Source organism: Tympanuchus pallidicinctus, unplaced genomic scaffold (assembly GCF_026119805.1).
Source record: "Tympanuchus pallidicinctus isolate F22 unplaced genomic scaffold, pur_lepc_1.0 scaffold3, whole genome shotgun sequence".
Classification (NCBI taxonomy): Eukaryota; Metazoa; Chordata; class Aves; order Galliformes; family Phasianidae; genus Tympanuchus; species Tympanuchus pallidicinctus.
Window position 1 is genome coordinate 99,470,589 of NW_026294747.1, and position 22,186 is coordinate 99,492,774.

General features: G+C 43.8%; 1 protein-coding gene across 1 annotated transcript in view; it reads left to right on the forward strand.

Annotated features, from left to right (window-relative positions):
- Nucleotides 1-19,720, forward strand: part of SH3BP5 (SH3 domain binding protein 5) — a 42,031-nt gene extending 22,311 nt beyond the window's left edge. Inside the window, exons 4-9 of the mRNA XM_052696716.1 lie at nucleotides 4,182-4,346; nucleotides 12,068-12,198; nucleotides 14,529-14,571; nucleotides 15,421-15,640; nucleotides 17,423-17,683; nucleotides 18,295-19,720. Of these exons, the coding sequence (XP_052552676.1) occupies nucleotides 4,182-4,346; nucleotides 12,068-12,198; nucleotides 14,529-14,571; nucleotides 15,421-15,640; nucleotides 17,423-17,683; nucleotides 18,295-18,476 (1,002 nt within the window). The 3' untranslated portion in view covers nucleotides 18,477-19,720. The remainder of the gene's footprint in view (nucleotides 1-4,181; nucleotides 4,347-12,067; nucleotides 12,199-14,528; nucleotides 14,572-15,420; nucleotides 15,641-17,422; nucleotides 17,684-18,294) is intronic.
- Nucleotides 19,721-22,186: the final 2,466 nt, after the last annotated feature.

The following is a 22,186-nucleotide window of genomic DNA, read 5'->3' on the forward strand; positions in this document are numbered from 1 at the left end:
AGTCGTGAAAGAACTCACCTTCTTTTTGAGTACTCTTTCAAATGGGAAATTTGCCAGTCGTGTTGGTGGTGCTTTTCTCATGCGTTTATGCTTTACTTGTGATCTGGTCCTTTGGAGGCTGGCTGATAGCAGTCACTACTGTGTAACCATGTGGGCAGCAACAGAAATTGCAAAGTTAGGTGGAGTGATGAAGGTGTGTGTGTGTGTGTGTGTGTGTGTGTGTGTATATATTTGGCATTGAAACATAAAACTCAAGCTATGTGTTGTAGAGTTGAGCAAGGGCTCTGACTATAAGTGGGGCTTGGGGCAATAAAGGCTATGTGGGCTGAACAGAAAACTATATTTTGTAATTCAAGAGAAAAGTATAGGGTTTTGTGCTTTGAAAGTGGACAAGCTGATGTGCCTGTGCTAGCTCGAAATATGCCTGTGTGTTGCTGCCAATTCCAGAAGAATGACTGTATTTTAAAAGGTGGTGGTGTTCTTTGGCGTCCATGCCACAGCCTTGCTTTTTGTTTCCATCACTATAGCTAAATCAAGAACTACAGTTGAGCATGGCTCTCTGCTGAGTAGGGCCCTATGCAGAAGAGGTGGGGAATTTCCCATGAGGACACAGCTTCTGACTCCCCAGTGGGAGCTTATTACAGCAATACATTAATAGCTTGTAATTATGAACCCTTTTGGGGTTTTAGTCACAATGTTGGAAGGCTGGATGGAGGTGTGAGCTGCTTTTGTCTGTAGTTTTAAAAGCCGAGGATGATCATGGCTGTGACCTCTTCGATCAAACCAAATGACTTGTAGGCTTGAGGCTGAGAGCATGAGAAGAATCTGCCAGTAATATGGCAGAACAACTTGTACCTGCTGGAGGGAGTTCTGACTGAAGACTAATTATTGAGTAACCATGCTAACTTAAAAATACTTGGGTATCCTTTTTCACATTGGCAAAACCACAGACCTGTTGTCTCTAATGACTAATGGATCTTACTTTACCCTAGCATTTAGTTTTTTTTCTTTGCCAGGCTCTCAATAAGTTCTTCAAAAAAAGACTAGTAGATGGGTGGAGCTAAATTATTTGGACTAACTCTTTCGCTTAAGTCAAAAACCATTTTGCTGTCCAGAACAGTGTTTTTTCAAACTGCCCTTGCTGATTAGCATTCAACAAATATAGCTGAAAGTGTTGGTATCTATTTTTGTCTGAGCTTTCCATTTATCCATGCAGTTTTGGGACGTGCAAGAGTGGTGACTAGAATGGACCTGCCTGTTTCCATCGTTGTCTCTTCAGTGCCCTACAAATCCAGATTTTGGAGATTCCAAGCAACTAGAAGTCCAGCTGAACTGTGAACACAGTATCTGGTTTTCTTATCACAAAAAGCATTTTCTTGCTCTGTAGCCAGTTGTGCTTCAGAGGCTTCATCAAGAAAACTACCGATAGCACAAGTTTCCATTAAGTGTCATTTTTCCTTGGGGATTTAGAAACTCGGCTCCTAATGCTCAGCTCAGTCTTTGCTGGCTTAGATGTGCTGATCTCTGACCTGGCTATCTGTGCCAACAGAAACATGCAAGTGCTGATGCAGATACGGTGAGAAAACCGTACTTCCGAATGCCCCTGGGATCTGCTTTTACTGGAATTTCAAAAGCAGACTTGGTGTGGTTCTGCCTGGGCTGGGAATGGGTCACCCATCTGTTTTTGTGTGTTTGCTGGGAATTCTTAGAGCAGGCAGGCCCTCTCCTGTAGTGGGAAAGCCACGGAGCTGAGGCCTGAGTTGGGTCTGGGCTTCAGTGGCCTCACTGCATAGGAGGCACTGGGTCCTCCTGGGTGATCTGCCATGAAAATCAGCCCTATTTTGGTACACTTCTTCCCTGTGTCCTCAGCACTGTTCTGTCACACTTGGGTCAGATTATTCTTGGAATCCTGTGTTTTATTTCACTTTTTAATGTCCTACCTCAAACTACTGTGCATTTTCCGAGTATTCAGTAGAGGATATTTTGGGGGCTTGGGTTTAGGCTTCTTCTGTGCCCTTTGTTGAAAGCTTTAGTTGAGTTTCATTTAATGATCCTCAGGAGGCTTTTCTGTGCTCAGTGGGTACCATGGTTCAGTTAATGGCTAAACAATACATTCTTTAACCTGGTGTACTCAAATGCATCAGTACATTTGATACAAAACAGGTGACTGGTGAATGGAGCGTTGAGAAAATGTCGTGTATGGGTGGTTTAGCAAATCTGCACTGGGGTGACATTAATGGGTGCAAAGGGCCATTCCACTTTGGGATGTGTAGAGCTGCTTGGAACTGAAAGCTTACATGTTCTGTCTCTTAGTGAAAGCATTAGATATGGTGGCGAATCAGCAAAGGGCACAACTGGAGGAATTACTCGTCTGTGGAAAGCAGCAGCAGCCAGTTCAGGAAGAAATGCAGCAAGGACCTTGATCAGAAGGAAATCCCTCCTCTGACTGTAACAACTTGGATTTCCCTCTGCACCTGATAGCCAAAGGACCTCTTGACACAACTCGTGTTTTTCTGTGGTGGCTGTGGGGCAAAATACCTCTCTGTGTGGTAAAGGGAAGGAAAGGACGTAGGAAGAACTTGCTGCTATTTCAGGGCACTGTGAGGGAAATGGCTTGCTTTATTTCCTTTTGAGACTTGTGTTTAAATTTGGAGTCCGTCTCCACCCTACCATCAGATTTGGGGGGAGAAGGAAGGCTTTTTCAGTTACCTTTATGAGTAATTGCGGTGTCTCTCATGTGAAGGTGTTTGATGCAATTGGTGTTTGAGGATGTGTAGCCTGCTGTTAGCTTGGAGAAGTGTGTTGTTCTACTCGTTTCCCCTTTTGTCACAGGGAATTTGGCTATTTCCCAAGTGACTGCCATTTTTCTTCACAATGAAACCTCTTCCTTTGTTCACGAAAGACTTCATCTTCCTCAAGTTTATGTTCTTCATGCAATAGTCCTTTCCTCTGTTTCAGCTCCAGCTTCCTTCCCTGTGTATCACGGCATAATAAGTTTGGTCATTTTGTTCTGTCAACTGATGTCTGGTCAGAGATGTTTCCCATAGGTATAAACTTGTAATTCCCACTTGGTTAAAAAAAAATAAAAATCATTGAAGTGTAAATGATAACTGTCTTCACCAAGCTCAGTGTTCAACTAATTGAGTGTGAAGCTTACATTTGAAGGGCTTGATGTCGGTGCAAAACAGAACTAACCCACTACTTATAAATGTATGGAACAAAAACAAAAAAAATGGTGACTTGTTTGCAGAGATTCTTTGTTTGCTCATTGTAGAGTCTCCCTTTTCAAACGCTTAGGGCATGATGCTGATGGTCTGTAGTCTGCCACTGCTCTGGAGGGAGGTGTCCCTGCCTATAGCAAGGGGGTTGAAACTATTTGATCTTAAAAGTCCCTTCCAAACTATTCTATGATTCAATGATTTGATTTCCTTGATCCAAAGTGAGAGAATCATAGCTTGTACGTTGGATGGCTTCTAAGCTTGCTTCATTGAGTATGTTGTGTTTTGTTTTGGAGGAGTCTTTGCTCTCACAGCAAGAGCACTTCTTCACCAGAAGGTGCTGTTCTCCCCTGCTTTTATGCAGCCACTTTAAAGCACTTCCTTCAAGCTCAAAGTTGGGGTTATTTTGCTGAAACAACACTTTCCAGAGGACACAAAGCCTGCATCAGTGTTTTATGTTTGTTACAAATTCCCTGGGTTGCCCTGGTCTCTGCGGTGGGGGCTTGCTGTACCAGCTGTGTCCTAGCAGCAGCAAAGGAGAAGAACATGAAGAGAACAAACTGCCACCTTCTTGGAAAAGTTCTGTATACTTTACAGCACTGTAATAATTCCAAAGCATTTCCTCCGTATGATTAATGGTGTACCAGATAAAAATCTACCCTGACTAAACTGAGGGAGTGCCATTCTCAATGCATTCGTGACGTGCTACAAGTTTGCTATTGCATTTTTTTTTTCTTTTGTGAACATTGTGAGACCGTTCCTTGCAAATTACCAGTTTGGGTGGAAACTGTTTCATCTTAGCAGCATTTACCACAGTGAAGAAATATGTGTCAGTTCTAAGCAAGCAGTTGGGAAACAGTAATGCTGGAGTAGGTGTTTTTAAAGTCCTGGGATTAGCGTGGTGGATCTCCTAAACATGACTGAGCATTCCTTTGTCTCTAATCTTGATTTCTCAATTTTTAGGCACAGCTGGAAGCCCAGAGAGCGACTCAAGATTTTCAGAGGGCAACTGAAGTGCTGCGTGCTGCAAAGGAGACTATTTCACTTGCTGAGCAGAGGCTGCTGGAGGATGACAAACGTCAGTTTGACTCTGCCTGGCAAGAGATGCTCAACCATGCTACGCAGAGGGTAATAGAAACACCAATCAGTTTGTCCCATCACCTATCTTTTCCATGTTCAGTTTTCTTCTTTGAGGTATGATGCAAGTTTGTGAAATACTACATTTTTTGTATTGGTCCAGACATGACCTGTAGGAAACGAATCTGCAGAAAATTATGAAGCGTGAGGTTAGATGATTTGGGCCACGGGATGAACTATAGCTCTCTAACTCTGCTCGTAGCTAGAGGAGTGTCTCTAGCTTAAAATAAATAAATAAAATCACCATTTGTGTAATAGGGGTAAACAGCATCCTTGGGAATATCTGCATTTGAAGCTATACAAAAATAATTGCATTGGGAAAGCTTAATTGCATAGGGATGGCTTCCTGAGTGTGTGTGTTGTGGAAATTCTGACCATGGAGTACCAGGGACATGTTCCAATTTAGTGTAACCTGTTTTCAACATAACATTAGTTTCAGCAAGGCATTTTTGCCTGGAGTGTATCTGCATAGAGAACTACTAAATGTGTGTTGCATTTTAAGCTTGCACACTTCTATTGTAAATTTACTTTCAAATTTAGACAGGATCTTACCTCCTTGGTAAGGTCTTTTTAAATCTACGGAAAAGATGCACTAATGGTGAAAGGCAGTATTTGTTTTAGCAGCTGACAGAATTTTCCTGTCGTTTGCCTTGCCTCTCTTTTTCCTTATCTGTTAAAAATGCAGAAAGGTGGCTTTTTTTTTTTTTTTTAACATGAAAGAACCAAAAATCTAAGTTAAAAACCTTTGTTCTGTCAAAGTTCTCCTTGATATGTCAGAGAAGCTGAACTTGCTATTCCCAGTGTGGGGAGCGTGCCGTACAACGCTGGCATTGTCTTGCAGTCCTCAATGCAGTAGCTTTGTTCTGTTGCAGAAGCTTTTTGGTTATAAGAAAACCTCTATTTCAGACTGAATTCTGTAACCAGCTGCCAGACGATGAAACAGAGAACAAAAAGGGTGTTGGCCATAGCAGGGAGAGATGGAGAAAAAACTCTATATATACTAAAACATGAATAAAAAAAACGCACAGAAATCCTCTGGGGTATAGTTGCTCTTACTGTCCCTGTCATTAAGTATTTGCTGATCTGGTAACCTCTGCTTTTCTGGAATGAAACCTGACTTTGCAGTGCCAAGACACCATCAGCTGTCATTTTTTCCTTGGCTGTTATTCCTGTTTGATGTGAGCAAGGTCTGGAAATGCATACGCTTTTTTGTTTTGTTCTTAGAGTAGATAGATGAGAAAGAAATAGAAGCTTCTAAGGACTTTCTTAGAGCTTCTCTAAGAAGTAGCTGAGATGTGATGGAGATTGAAAGCGACCGTGGATCAGTTGCCTCCCTCTGGCAGGCGTGAGGGAAGAAATGCTAGGAATTTTCAGAGTTCAAATGGATTCCTCCCTTCCTTGGATATTCTTAAGGAATCCCTGTATCCTTCTGCAGCCCCTAATTGTTCTCAGACTGCCTGCAGCCAAGAGGAGTACATTTGAGATTGCCAGACTTGGTGACTTAGAGCAGAAGAGGACTTCTCACAGTGTTTGGAGCTGATGGTGTTTGCATGTATTGTCACTGAATGCACTGAATTCAGCCTGTGTTGTCAGGAACAGACTGAAACTGTGACCTCTCTGATGGTTGCAACTGAACAGTACATAGGAGCCTTGTGTTTATTTTGATGTAAAATCTCCTAGGCACAGATTGATTTGTATAGAGCAGCTGAGGACTTACGAGATGGAAAGTGTCTTAGCCTGCTCTTTCTGGTGCTGAAAATAGTCTGGGTAAACTCAGATCCCAGAAAGCATGTATCTTTGCCTTTCTAAGATGCATCATGTTTTGAAAGAAGTACATGGAAGTTTGCCTTCTGATTTTCATTAGCCCTTCTGGGGATCTTGAGGCTAGAGCCAGAGCCAACAAAGGTAAGGATAAAAAACCAAAGAAGTCTTAACTGAAAAGACCTGGCATTAGTTTGTTTGGAATACTGACTGAGGTTGTCTTCTTTAAGAACAGAGTGAATATGTTCTTCATTTCAGTGCGTGCAATTAGTGAGGTTCTTAGGGTGAGGTACACAAAGTAACTGGGGGGAGCTTGAGGAACAGCAAATACCATCATTCCCTACCAAGCTATGAATGAAAAAGACGTTGGCAGATGAGATCTAATAGGACAAAGATTCTTCTTGGCTGTTGGTGTTCTTAACTCAGATCACTAACTGTTAATGACATTAGAAAATGCTAATGTTTACTAAGAGGTGAAGACTTAGGTTAAAAAAAGAATATATTCAGAATTCAGTGAATCATAGAATCATTATGGTTGGAAAAGGCCACTAAGATGACTTAGTCTATCCATCAACCCATCACTGTATTTGCATGTAGAAAATCGCTCCTGGAGAAGCTTTTTGCAATCTGGTTGCACTGTTCCTTTTTAGGTTTGCTTTTTTTTTTTTTTTTTTTTTTTTTTGCCTATACCTGTAAATTACATTTATTGGACAGAGCATAATCTTGTTCTGTGCCTTGTACAGCAATGAATCAAGAGCTGAAAAGCATCTCTGGGCCAAATGTCAGAAGTGAGTTACTAATTCATTTGTTTCTATATTGGTAGAAATGACAGGCAAGAGTAGTGTGCTTTTATTTGCTATTCTTAGGCAGCAGTAGCAGGCTGTATTGAATTAATCCAAAATTTGGAACAAATCCGAGCCCTAAAGCAAGCTGACAGACAGTGCAGAGAACATAAGGATGTGGGGTGGCAAGAGAACAAATCAGATGCATCTCTGTTTGCATAGACTTGTGTGGAAATGCATCCTGGTTGCTTTTGCACTTAACCTAATGGGTGCAGACAAAGACTTGGACTGCAAAGTACCTACCAGAAAATGTTTGCAGATCCTGGTTGAGAGGAAATGGAGCTGCATGGTGTAACTGCCTTTTGATTTCTTCATGGTTTGAAAAGATACTGTCACATTAAAAATAAGCTGTACTGGTATAATGGGATAATGTAAACTAGCCTTTTGTAGCCACTGAAGTAGAAAAATCATCTGTGTAAACTGATTAGAAATGCAAGTGTTACTGAAGATCTTCCTCTCCTGGATGGGTCAGGAGCACAGCATGTGGAAGATGTGTCTATTTGTGGAGCAGACTACCAGCATGGGTAGGTATGGGGAGTAAAGGGTGTCAGTCAGTATTTTTTTTGCACCTTGCATTTTGAGCTAGGTTTCCAAAAGAAGCAAAGGGTGCCTGCTGTTTAAATAGGAGCAAGATGCCAACTTGCCTGGGAAGATGCAGCTATAATCCCTTCAATGTCTGTGCTTGAGATGTGTGCTGTGCATAGAGCAGCACAAGGCTGTGAAATGATCCTGCAAGTCAGACAGCTTCTTTACTCCCTTCAGTCCTCAACCTGGTGTATGTTTTTGGGTAAACTCCTGTGTTGTTGTTTTTTCTACAAGTCAATTTCTCAAAAGATCTGGGATGGATACAGAGGTGCTTAGGCTGGGATGTCAGTTTTAGCTGTTTAGAACCTTACTTTGTACTCTGAGTTAGTTGCCTAACCTTCCACTGAACTTCCACTTGTCTGATCAGCATGTTGATGTCTTGAGAACAATTCACTTGACCAAATGAGGGTGTTTGCTGCAAAATGAAATCTCTGTTGGTTACACCTGCCTTGTGTGTAGGCAGGTTTGATCATAAAATCACAGAATGGTTGGGGTTGGAAGGGTCCTTAAAGCCCACCCAGTGCCAATCCCTGCCATGGGCAGGGATTGTTAGACATCAACTTAACAGTGTTTTAGTCAATTTCAGTTTGTCTTTAAAATTTGGAGAAAATGTTTTGGATATGGAAGTCTTCCCTGTCTGTTGGTACCTGGAGTTATGATGCTGTATTGGTGGCATGGGGCTACAGGAGGGCCAGTGAAAGGAGGATGAGGGGCAGAGATCTTGGCACTTAAAATTCTGTAGGAAATCACCCTTGTATATAAATGTGTCCAAAAGAAAAGTGCTGACAGAATGTTACCTGAAATTTGAGACAAATTGGAGCAAAAAGGAAGATCCTGTGTGAGAAATTGCTATTTTCTAGTTGCCAGTGCAATCTGCAGTCTTTAAAAGACTCTGCTTTTACAGTTTTTACTGAAGTATGTTCAGTTCAAAAATTCTGGCAGGGAGAAGACATGTTTTGGCTCTTGATCATGAGACATCTTTTTAAAAGGAAAGGGTGAGGGGGAAGCAAGGAGGGAGAAGGCATGCTCCTCTTGCTTTAATTTGGCTTGCAAAGCTCCCTTTGATATTACATGGTGAAGTACCATCTGTTGGTGTAAAATGCGTGGGTACTTTCATGATGTGGAGAGAAGAGAGGCTTCCTTGGAGAAAAAAGGGAGAAGAAAGCTATGAAATAAACAACAGGAATACTCACAACCATCTCTGTCCAATCTCTCGATCCTTTCACCGTGGAAGTTAAATTCAGTATTTATATTTTTCCCTCTACTATCTTTATCCCTTGTGTTGTTGATTCTGTCCTGGTTTGCTGGTGTTGCATTGTCTGTCTTATTTCTTTTATTTCTATTTCTTCTTCTAGAAGAGTCACCCATTTAATTTTTAGAGAAAGAAACAGATGTCCAGAGTAATTCTCTGGCTCAGATGATCAGGTTTGCTAAATTTCACTGATAAACGTTTATTTTTGCTGTTGCTATTGCTGAAATTTTCCTGAAGTCCATCTTTGACTTCAGCTCATGAAGATTTCCTGGCTGAGAGGGACAGTGCCACTTGGCAGACCTATATGCTAAACATAGATTTTGTACTGACCTTCCTTTCCCTGGCATCTGCATTGGAAACAGAGGGTAGATGAGGAAAGAGGAATTGATTGATACCTGTGTAGGTACTCTTTGGTTTTGTTTCAAACAGTTGCATCTTGCTGTCTGGGCTACCTGGGAGGATGACTTCTGCCTGGGGTGGCCATTTAGTGATGAATCATAGAATATTCCAAGTTGGAAGGGACACATAAGGATCATGAGGTCCAACTCCTGGCTGCGCACGCGGCCACTTAAAGTGTCTGGATCTGTGAGCGTGCTGAAGTTCATTGGCTCTGTGTGTTTTTCCATAAGAGTGCTTCCCCTCTTCCAAGTATGAATGGCAGCTAGGATGCTGAGAGGAGAGAGGTGTCAAGAGAAGTCTCAGTTGTCATCCTCACTTTTGTCACTGGCTTTTTGTAAGTGATGCTCTTGCATCTGTGATGGCCTTGGCAAGGTTTGTTGGTAGAAGCACTGTGTCTTACATTAGAAAGAAGCTTATTCAGACAGCGTGACCAAAAGCTTGTTTGATGCAATGAAGAATGCTTTTTTTTCCCCCCAAAGATATTACTGGGTCTAATAAAAGATGCTTTCCCCCCACGCAAACTTTATCTGTCCTTTACTAAGACCTTTTTAAAAGCTGAGGGTTTTCACTGGCTTGCCTTGCATAGAGCCTCCAAGATGTAAAGTGAACTGCGTGGTCTGCAGCTCTGTTTCTGTCCACGTGTCCTGGCAGGCAGGCTCTATGTTTAGGGGCTGTTTGGCTTCTGTGAAGAAGCAGACGATCTTTTTGTTTCTTCTTGTCTGGGAGAAAGGTTTAAATACATCCTGACAGCAGGCAGCTCTGCATGGTGATGGTGATGTGGAGCAGCTTTCCAGGTACTGCAGAACCACGGCCATGTCCTCAGCCTGGCGAACTCATCTTGAGCTGTACTCCCTCAAGCAGAACACTTGGGTAATGTGAGCAGCATGGTTGTGTGCCCATTGAAGAACCACACAGCAGGGGGAGAAGCTTGACTCCCATTGCTGATTTCCCAGGGGGATGAAGTATACAACTTTTTTCCTTTCCAAAAAGGGTAACAAATGTGGGTGTAGATATCTGGCTTCACATCCTGTATTTTGTCACATAGTTTTTGAGGTGTTTACAGTCTGTCATCCCCAAATCTGTCTTGCAGGATGAAGCATTTTTATGATGTTGGATATCGGGTGTGCAAAGTCAACAAGAAAGAGAACACCTAACCTGTTAGAAGACCCTGGTACTGATAGTGCTGAAGTGGTTGATTCCATGCTAATTTCACCCCAAGAATAGATGGCAAGGATTGACATTTAATTAAAAATCAGCAGATTTCAGCTGCTCTATTATTTTGTAGCTTCCAGCATTTTTAAATTGCAGTTGCCTTGCTGCACTACAAAGGAGCAAACCAGGTTCTATGCAGTCTTTGGAGGCTTCATTTTAATTCACAACAATTCCATGCTAAAACCAGCCTGGCTGACATATTACACCAGGGACAGTCTTTGCATCAGCATTGCTTTCTGAGACTTCAAGATGAGAGAATTTAGCTTGTTTTTGGGATGCAGGGGACAGTTTGCCATCAATTTGATTTATTTCTTATTTTTTAACTTCAAATGTGGATGTCTTTTTCAAATGTGAAGCAGTTGAAGGTTGGTGAAGTATATTAATCAGAGGAACCTTTGGAAACTTCATTCTTTTAGTTCACTTTTGTGTCATAACAAGTAGTGAATGCAGGGGAGCAGCTGTGGCCCCCAGTTGTGGCAGCAGGACATTCCAGCAGATGCAGTGCAGCTTTGGCCCACAGCAGTTTCACACTTGAATTTAGGTATCAGAAAGGACTGTGAACAGATTTTCTGAATGAAGTGGCATATCATGCAAGCGAAAGCTGACTGTGCTCTTTTTCCCTGGTTAGTTTATTGTTGGTGCTTTATAGAACTGAGAGATTTGGTGGTGAGGTTATTCAATCTAAAGATACCTTGTTTTTTCATTTTATTTTTTTTTACCTCTCTGTGTATGTGAGAGCACAGACAATGGTGCTGGTGGTGGAAGCCAGCTGGAGGAAATGTGCTTGAAGTGTTTTCACAGCTGAAATACTGAAAAACTCACTACTTGGGGAAAATAAGTCTTGCCTTCCTTCTTTTTTCTGTGAATACTTGCATGGTTGAAGGAAGGGATGCCTGAAAACTGCCTGATTTCTGCTTACTATCAGACAATGGAGAGGTGTCACCGCTTCTATTCCTTTAAACAAATCAATTCTGTTTCTTGCTAGATCCTTTCTGCCAGTGCATTAAAGAAAACAGATTTTCTGATGCCTCATGCAGCTCAAATCTGCAAAATGAAAGTACCCTGGGCAGAATTATTGGGAAAATTATGACTGTAGGATGTCAGCAGGACAGCTGATGGGACTGCTGTGCCTTCGGCATCTGCCTGTCCTGGTTGGGGGCTGATCGTCAGCATATCACTGCCCACCTGCATTATAGGGCACCAGTTCATGGCCCAAAGCTTTTTGGATGTTGAAGTCATGACTTGAGGCTGGCCAGCTCTTTTTAGAGGAAAGGCAGCTTCCTATCCTCCTGCAAAGCAGGCTGCCTGGGAAGGTGGGGGAGTCGCTGCCCCTGTGGGTGCTCAAGAGGAGGGTAGATATGGCACTGAGTAGCGTGGTTTAGTGGTACGATGGTGATGGTTGGTGGTTGGACTAGTGGATCTCAGTGATCTTTCCAGCCTTCATGGATTCTGTGACAAAGACTGTCTCATTGGATGGGTTGCTTTCTGGTGGCTGGTGCTGCAGGTAGAGGGGGCAGGCTGAACTGCGTGCAGTCCTCTTATCCCTCTGGTTGGTCTTCATCCCTCTCCTAATTTGAGAAATTATCGATATACTGGTAATAAAAATGGTAAGAAATGGATGCTTGGGTCTTGCCCCTCAATCTGTATTTTCCTTCTCACAGGTCATGGAGGCAGAACAAACCAAAACGAGAAGTGAGTTGGTTCACAAGGAGACAGCAGCCAAATACAACGCTGCCATGGGAAGGATGAAGCAGCTGGAGAAGAAGTTGAAAAGAGCCATCAATAAATCCAAGTAGGTTTCATACTTGGAGATGAGTGTAATGGTCAAGTTTCTTTGTAGGACATAGGATTGTGTGGGATTTTGGAAACTTATGAAAAGACGTTGTCCTTTACAGCACAGATTGTACTAGAAAAGGTTCCTGGGCATACTCTTAGTTGTGTTTTCAGTGCACTGAAACCTTTCATGATGTGTGACTTGAGAGCCAGGCATGTGGCATTTCACAGGGATGCTGCCTACAGAGCTGCAAAGCTCTGTGTGTGTGGTGGTTTTTTTTGCAACTCAGGATTTTTTTCTTTTGCCATTTAATTCTTATGTTTAGTTAGGAAGACTACAAAGCAAGTGACAGAAACCTGAAAGGTGTGAGACTGCAGTGGGGCAGCGTGCTGTACATCAGACTTGTTTACTTCTTAACACTGCTTTAGCAAAGCTGTGCGAGAGCTGTTCTTGGGGGAAGAAATGCTTTGGGGAGCATGGCTGAGCAGCATCGCTGATAAGTGTGTGTGCATTTGATGAGCAGTTTTGCTCTGTTGCAGAGAAATAGAGCAGCTGTTTCTCAGAAGCTATTTAAAATTTTGGCCCTGTTTACAACCAATTCTTAATCCTCTTCCTATTTCACAGCCTTTCCTTGTATTTCCAGACTGTAGCTTGTCTAAACAATCTGCTTGCTGTGTTTAGCTTTTAATCCCACCACCTAAAAATGATTTTATCGGGAAATTGGTCAACTGAAAGCCTGTTTTGATTGGCGTTTGCTCAGTTTGGGAAAGGTTTAGCACTTCTCAAGGAAAATGCAGGCATGTTTGCTAAAACAGCATAGCAGCGTGGCTTCCTAGAATGAGCTGTGTGCTGTTTGTCTGGCACTGCTCAGAGCCTGAGCAAAAACACCATCAGATTGCTGAATTATAGATTCATGGGATCATAGAATCCTTACAGTTGGGATATGGGCCTCTGAAGGCCATCTAGCCCAACTCCCTTGCCGTGAACAGGGACACCACAGCTACATCAGGGTGCCTAGGGCCTGATCCAGCCGCATCTTGAAAGTCTCCAGGGATGGGGCATCGAGCACATCACTGGGCAACCTGTTCCCGTGCCTCACCGCCCTCACTGTGAAAGAGTTTTGCCTTATATCTAATCTAAATCTTTGAGCTTGTGTTGTAAGTAGCATGCGGCTGCTTTGCAGAAGGGAGCCGGTAACAGCAGGGTGCTCTGCCCCTTCCCTGGCTGCTGCTGGAGGTTGGCTGTAACTCTGGGGCACTGCAGGACCACGTTGTCCAGTCTCCTTCCCTCAGCCCCCCAGGTTGGCAGATGTGTTGGAAATGTTGTTGCTTTCCATGCAAACAGTGATTTGTGTCTGCTGAGTGCTTCAGGCCGGATTAAGATGCTTAAAGCATTACTGTTCTGAAGTAAAACCGGGATGGCCCAAAGGAAAGTCATTTGGATGATTTGCCTTGTAAGACTGACAAGTGGATGACTACAGGATTGTTTTGCTTTGGTTTTGCTTTTAATTTTGTTTCTGGGTCCTTGCTTGCAAGCTAGAGATGTACCTATGGCTGCTTGTTCTTAACATATGCCTGAGCTCATGGCTCAGTGCCACCGAGCTGCAGGATAATGGACTCGCCTGTGTTAGCAAGCTTTTGGAAGTCACTTTCTGCTCTGGTGACTTGGGCAGAGTGCCTTCTCTCTTCTGTCGTCTGCTTAGAAAGCTTTGAGCAACTCTGCAATGCCACGTGTGCTGATTGCTGCTGCGAAAGAGATTTTTCCCCCAGGCATATGGAAGCTGGTGAGAGGTCAGGGTACAAGTCTGGTTTTCCTTCCAGTTGGATTAAAAGTAGGAGCTGTGAAGTATCCTAACCACAGAGAAATGGGAATTGGTCACTTTGTGACTGTGAATAGTACTCAACCCATAGAACCATACAGGATAGGAAAGCAATGGATTCACACAGTTGTACTCTGGTGCATGGTCCAAAATGCAGCTGCAGAAGGACTTGAAGCAGGGGAAGCTGCTCTTGGCTTCTGGGTGCTGAGAGGGTGCCAGTGCAGTAGGCTGGACATTGTTTCAATGTCTTGCAGAATGAAGGCCTGAGGGAATTGTATCATCAACTCCAACAACTGGAATGTTGCAATTTGTATTTAGGTCAAAATGCCCAGGAGAAATAAATGGGTTATAGGAGGAAAAAGAGAAGTGGAGAGCACCTGTAGGTGTTCTGTCATCTAGATAGAGGTCTCTCAGGATTATGCTGAAACACAAAGTAGCTCTGTTAATTCTGTAAAGAGAGCAACTCCCACTCCAGTTCTCTGCATTTAGTCCTGATGGTTGTAAACAGTTGTTCTTTGTTTTTCCACAGACCTTATTTTGAACTCAAGGCAAAGTACTATGTCCAACTGGAGGTAAGTGCAGAGTTCACACTGCCTTGAGACTCCTTACTGCTTGTGGTAAATATTGAAATTACGTGGAATGTGCTATCAGACTAACTGTTTACAAAGCCAATTTTGTACCAAACCTCTTATCGTGAACAATTTGTTGAGCACACTTTAAAGATAAAAGATGAAGAGGCCTTGTTTCCTCGTGAGCAGTAAGTTCAAACCCGTTTGAACCCTGCTCCTAGTTTTGAGGACCAAACTAATAGTTTGTCTGTCTGTGCTTCTTGTAGTCTGAAGTTTCTGGATTCCCCCCCCCCCCCCCCCCCCCCCCACATTTTCTGCATCAGGCTGCTTTTAGTACTGAAACTCAGATTTGAATTTCGATTTTGGGAGAATGGGGCTGTCATGCAGCTGGATATGCTGCCAGAGCTTTTTTTGGCATCTCTGTGCTGCAGTGGTGTGTAGCTGTGCTTTGGTGTGGTTGGGCACAGTAGCCCAGGTCTGGGCACAGTAGTTTTGCACGGGATGGTTGATCCCAATGCAGCCCTAAGTCTTGGAGCTGCCAAAGGTGAAAATTCAAATGCAAAGATCAGTGTGGGTTACCTCGTACAGTTTCTGTTTGAGGCAGTTGCGCTGCGCATGGCCTGTGCTCAGGTACAGTAGGGGAAGGAAATGGGGAGCTGGGTACTCCTGAGCTCAGTACAGAGGCTGGTGCTGGAGGCTGTGGGGTAGGGTGTGGTGTTTTGTGCCATCAGCCATGGCTGCAGTGGGGTGACAGCTCAGCAGGGCCTGCAAGGTGGGCACACCATGAACTGCATGCTGTGTGTCTGTGTTGTTTGTAGTGAAAGCACCTCTAATGTCTGTCTTTCTTGTTAGCAACTGAAGAAAACAGTGGACGACCTGCAGGCAAAACTCTCCCTGGCGAAGGGAGAGTATAAGACTGCCTTGAAAAACCTGGAGATGATCTCAGATGAGATTCATGAGAGGAGACGATCCACTGCCATGGGGCCCCGGGGATGCGGGGTGGGTGCTGAAGGGAGCAACACCTCTGTGGAAGACCTGTCTGCCAGCAAACCAGAGTTGGACACTGTCTCAAGTGAGTGCAGAGCTTTCCTTTGCATGAGAGTATCCTGTGGGCTGCGGACTAGAGAGGAAATACTGAGATGAAGATAATCCGTGTATTGTGCAGCTTGAAGTTCAGTGGCTGTTGTGGGACTGGTTAGCTTGTTATGTTTCTGGTGATTGCAGGAGTTTATTATATCCATCAATATATCCTCAAGGGGAGGGGATATGGGTTAAAATGCATCAGCTGTTCCCTCCTATTCTTTGTATAGAGCTATATGGTGGGGGGGGGGAGGGGGAAAAGTGTTGCAATGTGGGGAGCTTGCACCGAGGCCCTTTTCAGTCTTTGGAGTTTGATAAAACACCATCAGCCTGGAGTGTTATGTCCCCAGACATGATGCTGCTGTGGTATGGAAGCCCAGATGGCAATAAATAAGCTGTAGTTAAAGCTATGCTGGCTGTAGCTTCACTGCTGTCAGTGCTGCTTGCCAAGGAGAGGAATCCTTTAATGGGAATCATCTCTGTTGCCCAGCTCTACTTGCTTTTACGTTCTGCAGTTACCTGTTTCGGTTCCTATGTACTGACAAAACACAGCAGGTCAAAAGAAAGGCTCACTTTGCAGTCTCAGATTTGACCTCAAAAAGCAAACCAACAAAATCCAAACCAACACAAACTCTCTCTGAGCATGAAGCGCCCTGAAGGGGGTTTTAAAACTTAGGTAACTGTTATCAATTTTGAGCTTTTGAATTTTTTTTCTAACTGAATGAATACAGACCCATGATCTGAAAATGCTGCAGAAGGAAGCTGAACATCTCTGAAATAACCACACTGACAGCTGCCTCCATTTGCACCCTTCGTGTCTGAGTGGTGCATTGGAGCCCCTGGCTGCTGGGCTGGCAGCAGAACCACTTTGAAGCCTTTCCTTTGAGTCATTTTGTTAGTGCTGCTGCTTTGCCCCTGCTGCTCTTTCATGTTGATTCTGAGCCACTCTGACAGCAGCAGGAATGGTGAGGAGGCAGAACTGCAAATGACCTCAGATCTTTGTAAATGTTTTGCTGTTCAGGGGGCTTCTCCGAACTGTTGTGATGCTGCCCACAAGAAACCTTTTGAGCCCTGTGGGACTTGAGTGCAGAAGGTATTTGGGACACAGGTCCCATCCTGTAAATGTGTTCATTTTTACCCAGATCTACTCTCTGTGTTTAGCACAAAATTGAACTGCCATTAATGAAAAGCTGTTGGCAACAGCTTAATCTGGAGTTGGTTTGCTGAGTTAGAATTCAGGCAGGAGCAACCATGAGCAGGGAGAGCAGTGTGTGTGAGTAAAATGTCAGTGATCCATGCAGAGAGAAGTCTTGGGAGTTCTGCTGGACTGTAACCGCATTAATGGGAAGAGAATGCGGAGGCAGTCTGCCCCTAAAACTGTCTGCTGTCTAATTAATATCTTAAATATTCACAAGTCTGTGTGGGTGTCAGGATGCTGCTGGCCAAGACAGGTGCAGTGGAGCAGGCCCTGCCCTAAGCTATGTGCAGAAGACCCAAAGCAGACAAGGTCAGCAGAGAATGGTAAAAATCCATAAGGAGCAGGGCGTTGCTGGCAGGTGTGCTGCTTCTCAGAGGTTTTCTCTGGAAACGGGGCTGATCCTTGTGTGAAATGCTGGGTAAAGTTTTGCAGGGGGGGGCAGATGATGAGAAATCACAGCCTGTGGGTTAGCAGTGTGTGTATGGACAAGAGGTGCAAAACTGAGAAACTACAGTTGCCCGGAAAGGCGACGATGGGGTAGGTTTGCTAATGAGAACGTGTCTTTGAACACTGTAGTGGCTTCTGAAGCGTTCGAGGATGACAACGGCAGCAGCTTCGTGTCCGAGGAAGACTCAGAAACTCAGTCAGTGTCCAGCTTCAGCTCTGGGCCTACAAGCCCCAGCGAGGTGCCCGCTGCATTTCCCCCTGCGACGCGCCCTGGCACCCTGGATCTGCCCAGCCCTGTGTCCCTCTCTGAGTTTGGAGCCATCTTCCCCGTCCTCGGCCCCCGAAGTGAATGCAGCGGGGCTTCGTCTCCTGAATGTGAAGCTGAAAGAGGTGTGTGCAGCTGGATACACCCTGGGCCAATGCTGTTAAGTTTTATAAAAGGGAGCAGAAAATCCTCTCAGCTCCCCTAGGTGTGTCACAGGCTTGCTGAGCTGCTGCTGCTTCCTTGGGGAAGGCAGTCTGTGAAGGGTCCACAGCTACCTATGATATCTTACGTGCTTTCACTGCTCTGCTGGCTGTGCAGCTTGCCTGGTTTGGTCTTGGTGCAGCAGTGGGGTTCAAGGTTCCTCAGCAGTTGGTGGGATTCTGATATTACACTTAATTTAAGGAAAATCTGAGTTTATTTTTTAGTTGCTGTCCTGCTTTCCAGGAAAAAAAGATGTGCCAAAAGAAATCTCTGCCAGCCCTTGCTGACAAATTCAGACAGGACAATTACCACTGTTCTTGTGTGCTGCAGCCTAAATCTGTTATGCTGTAAGATACTGATGCAGCACACAAGATGAGAACAGCTGGGAAGGCCAACTTTGCTTTAGTTAAAGCATCTTGCTCCTGCTTGTGTATTTTGTGCGCTTTGGCAGAGGAAGTTTCAGAGGCATTCACTTGAACCATAAGCTACATAATGATTTCTGGGTTTAACATCGAGTTTTGTCTTTTCTTTGCAGGGGATAGGGCAGAAGGGGCTGAGAACAAGGCAAGTGACAGAGTGAACAAGAACAGGAGCAGCAACAGGAGCAGCTCCAGCGAGGGGCTGGCTTTGGATAACCGGATGAAGCAGCTCTCCCTTCAGTGCATGAAAATCAAAGAGGGAATATGTGCGGGCAGAAAGGCTGCCCAGATTGGCTGAGTCCTCCCTGTGCCCGTCCTGATTAATAGGAATATAAATATTTATACATGAACTTCTAAGTGTTTGAAGAACATTGTGCCAATAATATATGCCAAATCTTATGCGTTTACTCTGAGAATTTAAAACTGCACTAAGAAGTCTAATTGATGTCGAGGGCTGAAGTTTTTATTCAGTAAACCCTTTGTAGGTCAGACAAGTCATCAGCTGGTAAGCTGTGCTCCCATGTCACAGACTTTGTAAATCGTTTTGTAGCAGCCTGGCTGAAGCAATAACCAGTAATGTTCCTGTGCAAATTCATGGCAGTGGGGGGGGGGGGGTCTGAAATTCAAGCCAGACATTTGCAGAGTGCAGTTTGGCTTTGGTTTTGTAGAATGAAATGCTCTTTAGATACATTGGATCTCCTGAGTATAAACGGCATATTCTTTAAACATCTATTTTTGTCTGTATTATACTGAAACTGTAGAAATATTTTGTATACAGGAAAGCTGCATGTGGGGCCCTAAAAGCCTTCACTCTTCCCTTGGTGCTCACAGAAAGGATGAAGATGAGTTGTGCCTCTAAGAACCGGCCTGAGGCAGACGGGAGTGGGATGGTCCCGTTCAGCAGCCACGGGCCCTTTTTTGCCCCCTTCCTGAGCCTGGCTGGAACTCTGAGGGTGATTCCAGTGACCAAAAAGAGTTGATTGGCCCTTGCCCTCCCCCTCCCTGAGAAGTGAAGTATTATTTTCAGCACTTTAAAGTGTTATTGCTCAAAAATGGGAGTGATAGATGTTTTCAGGAGTTACGATTAGGGGATCGCCCTTAAAATATGCATGAAGAAAAGGAACTGCCAGTGTAGATTGACAATGTGTTCTTAAATTTCTCCGTAGGTTGTACTGTGTGGGATTTCATAACTGTAAAAGGGATTGAGGTTTAGGATGCCCTAGAGAAGTGTTTGATAAAACTAGACAGGGCACGGGCATGTTTGCTGGCCGCTGTTAGGCAGTAGTAGTGTCTGGTCATTATAAGTGGTAGTAGAAATCCTAGGACTCTTCAGTTTTGGTGGCTAAGCATTTCTGAAAGCACCATTTTATCTAAAATGTCGGTTTATATTGTTAATTTCATGGGAATTTTAGTATTGCCCGAAGTATTTTCTATTATATGTTTTTGCAGTCCTGTTGTATTTTGTCCTTGCCGCAGCTTGTGTATCTATTCTCAAAGTTAATGTAAAATTCTTCACACTACAGTAAACCTTTTTGTTTTCCACATTCTGAGTCTGTTTGAGCTCAGCGTGTCTCGAGTACTGAGAACCAGAGGCAAGGCGAGGCTTTAAATATCCACTTTCACTGAAGACCACAGCCTGGAGTCTCTCACCTTGGTGTTTAGAAACCTTTGCAGCGTGCACAACTGCAGTCTCCCGCCAGCTTTCTGATTCCTGCTGTCTGTGATTAACTTCTTACTCTGCACTACGTGAGAATGGAGATGTAGTTAAATCTTCTGAAGTCTCTTGGTATGCAAAGGAAGGAGGAAGGTACTCAACGTTATACAACAAACACCTCTGTACTTAATGCTGCTGAAATTTGCTTTGAGCTCACGTGCAACTGGAGGTCAAGAAAACTGTTTCCATACAAATTACTTTTAACACAGTGCAGCTGTTCACCTGCAGTGCTGTTGAATACGTGCATTTATGTGTTCTGAAGGCCAAGCTTTACTATTTGCACAATTTTCCCACCCAGTGCATGCTTTGGAAAAAAGAGGCCTGTGCTTCCAGCTTCTGCTGCAGCCGTAACTAAGGGAAAAGCTGGCACTGTCAGTATTAAATACGAAAAGTGGTGCCGCCGTGTCACATTATATTAAGTGTTTTACTTTTGCTTTTGTAATTGAGCTACTGTCTGTTGCCTTAGAGAGAGCAACAGAGGAGCTTCAGGCCGAGTATCTGTTTTTGTCAGTCAGTATCTATTGCTCTTTTCTGGTGGTGGTTGTTGCTTTTTAAACATTCTGCTATCAGCTTTCCTCTCCCAGTGCTGGTTGTGACCAGAGACTTGCGCAGCTGCCTACGAATAATGCTGTGTTCAGCAGGATCAGAGAAAGTTGCGTGCGCTGCCTTGTGCGTGCTGGGATTGTTGGATTCAGCTCCCAGCAGCTTGAAGCCGTTGCTGTGGAGGCGTGGGAGGGTGCAGAAGCTGCTGCCCACACAGCCGCAGCGCAGCTCCAGCTCAGCGCGAGGAGCTCACTGCAGCACTCTTCCTTTGGTGACAACGATGCTCAGCAGGTAAACCACACTTCAGATGTACAAGCAAACAGGCACAAACGGGTCTATTAAACTCATGGAAAACTCATTTTATTTTAAACTCTGTAAAAGCTGTAATTATAAATATGACAGACTTAAATGAACGGACATCACTGGGGAGCACAGGCAAATTGACAAGCTTCTTCCAGTTACTTTTCTGTTGGAATCTTTACGTATCCTGATATGTAACGTGATGGTAGCTGCCCTCATGGGTATAAAAATAAGTCTCTGGTGTATCGTAGTACTTGTGAGCAGTAAGAATGTATAAAGCAAGTTAATGTAGGAATTCTTTTACTCTTTGGCATTATCACACGATATAATATGCTCTTGTTTGACTAAGTGATGAAAACTTCTATGGTTCTGTACATAGATTTAATTCTAAGCAGCTGGTTGTTCCAACACCTCATAGCTCACATGGTCAACTGTGTAATTACTGTAGAAAACAGTTCAGTGAAATTTGCATCAGGAAAGTAGGACTGAAACTCAGACTCATGAGGCAGATGCGATAGGAAGTGTTGTTACCATTCATCCATGTACTGAATTGCAGAAAGCCTTGGAAAATTGATGGGATGAGTCCTTCAGAATCAGACCATGCATTCCCAACACAACAATCACAGAGATGCCTGTGCTGGAAGGGAGGTGGCTCACCCTGAGGTATCAACAGCAGCACATAGGGTCTTGGATGGAGCTCTAAGGTAAGATTTAAAACAAAAACCCCAAACCAAAATACTGAAAAGCCTTCTCAGTGTATAAGCATGGAAAACGTTAAAACTTCTGAAGAGGGTTCTCCAATTGTCCCTTAGCACCAGTGACAGAGAACTTAAAATGATCTATTTACTGTAACTTTCCCTCAGTGAATCAAAGAAAGTGCAAATCCTCTTAGAGATCCTCACAACAACCAGCTTTCATTGGTATTTGGCTGCCTTGTTTTGCAGCTTGGACAGTTTTCAGTTGTCACACAATGTACATTGATAGAGTGAAGTATGCTTGTTGGTGAATTTAATGAGGTTCTGTATTTTCATGTTTAAAAAGCAGAGTAGAGGGTCATAAATGTCAAGCTGAAAGTGATGTGGGAATGTACCCTTGCCCACCTACCCACAGCATAAGCTGTGGCTGTGCAGCTCTTTCAGTTCCCCTCCCTACAGCCCATGCTCCTTTCTGGAAGTCTTGCTGCACAACCTTTCCAAGCCTAACTCAGTATCTAATATTCTGTCATTAGAGATAAAAAATGCTGCAGTGTAATCATAGCAGTGAGGTGAGGGAAATAATAGAATAACCTATGTCTTCAACTTAGGTCTGAAGGTTGGCAGTTCTGGCCTCTGCCTTTTGTAATTTTGAAAGTTTAGCTATCGCAGGAGCACAGCTCTGGTTTAACCTGAGCTAAACAAATAGCTTTTACAGGGAACGGGTGAGCAAACAAAGTTTAAATTTTGTAGGGAGCA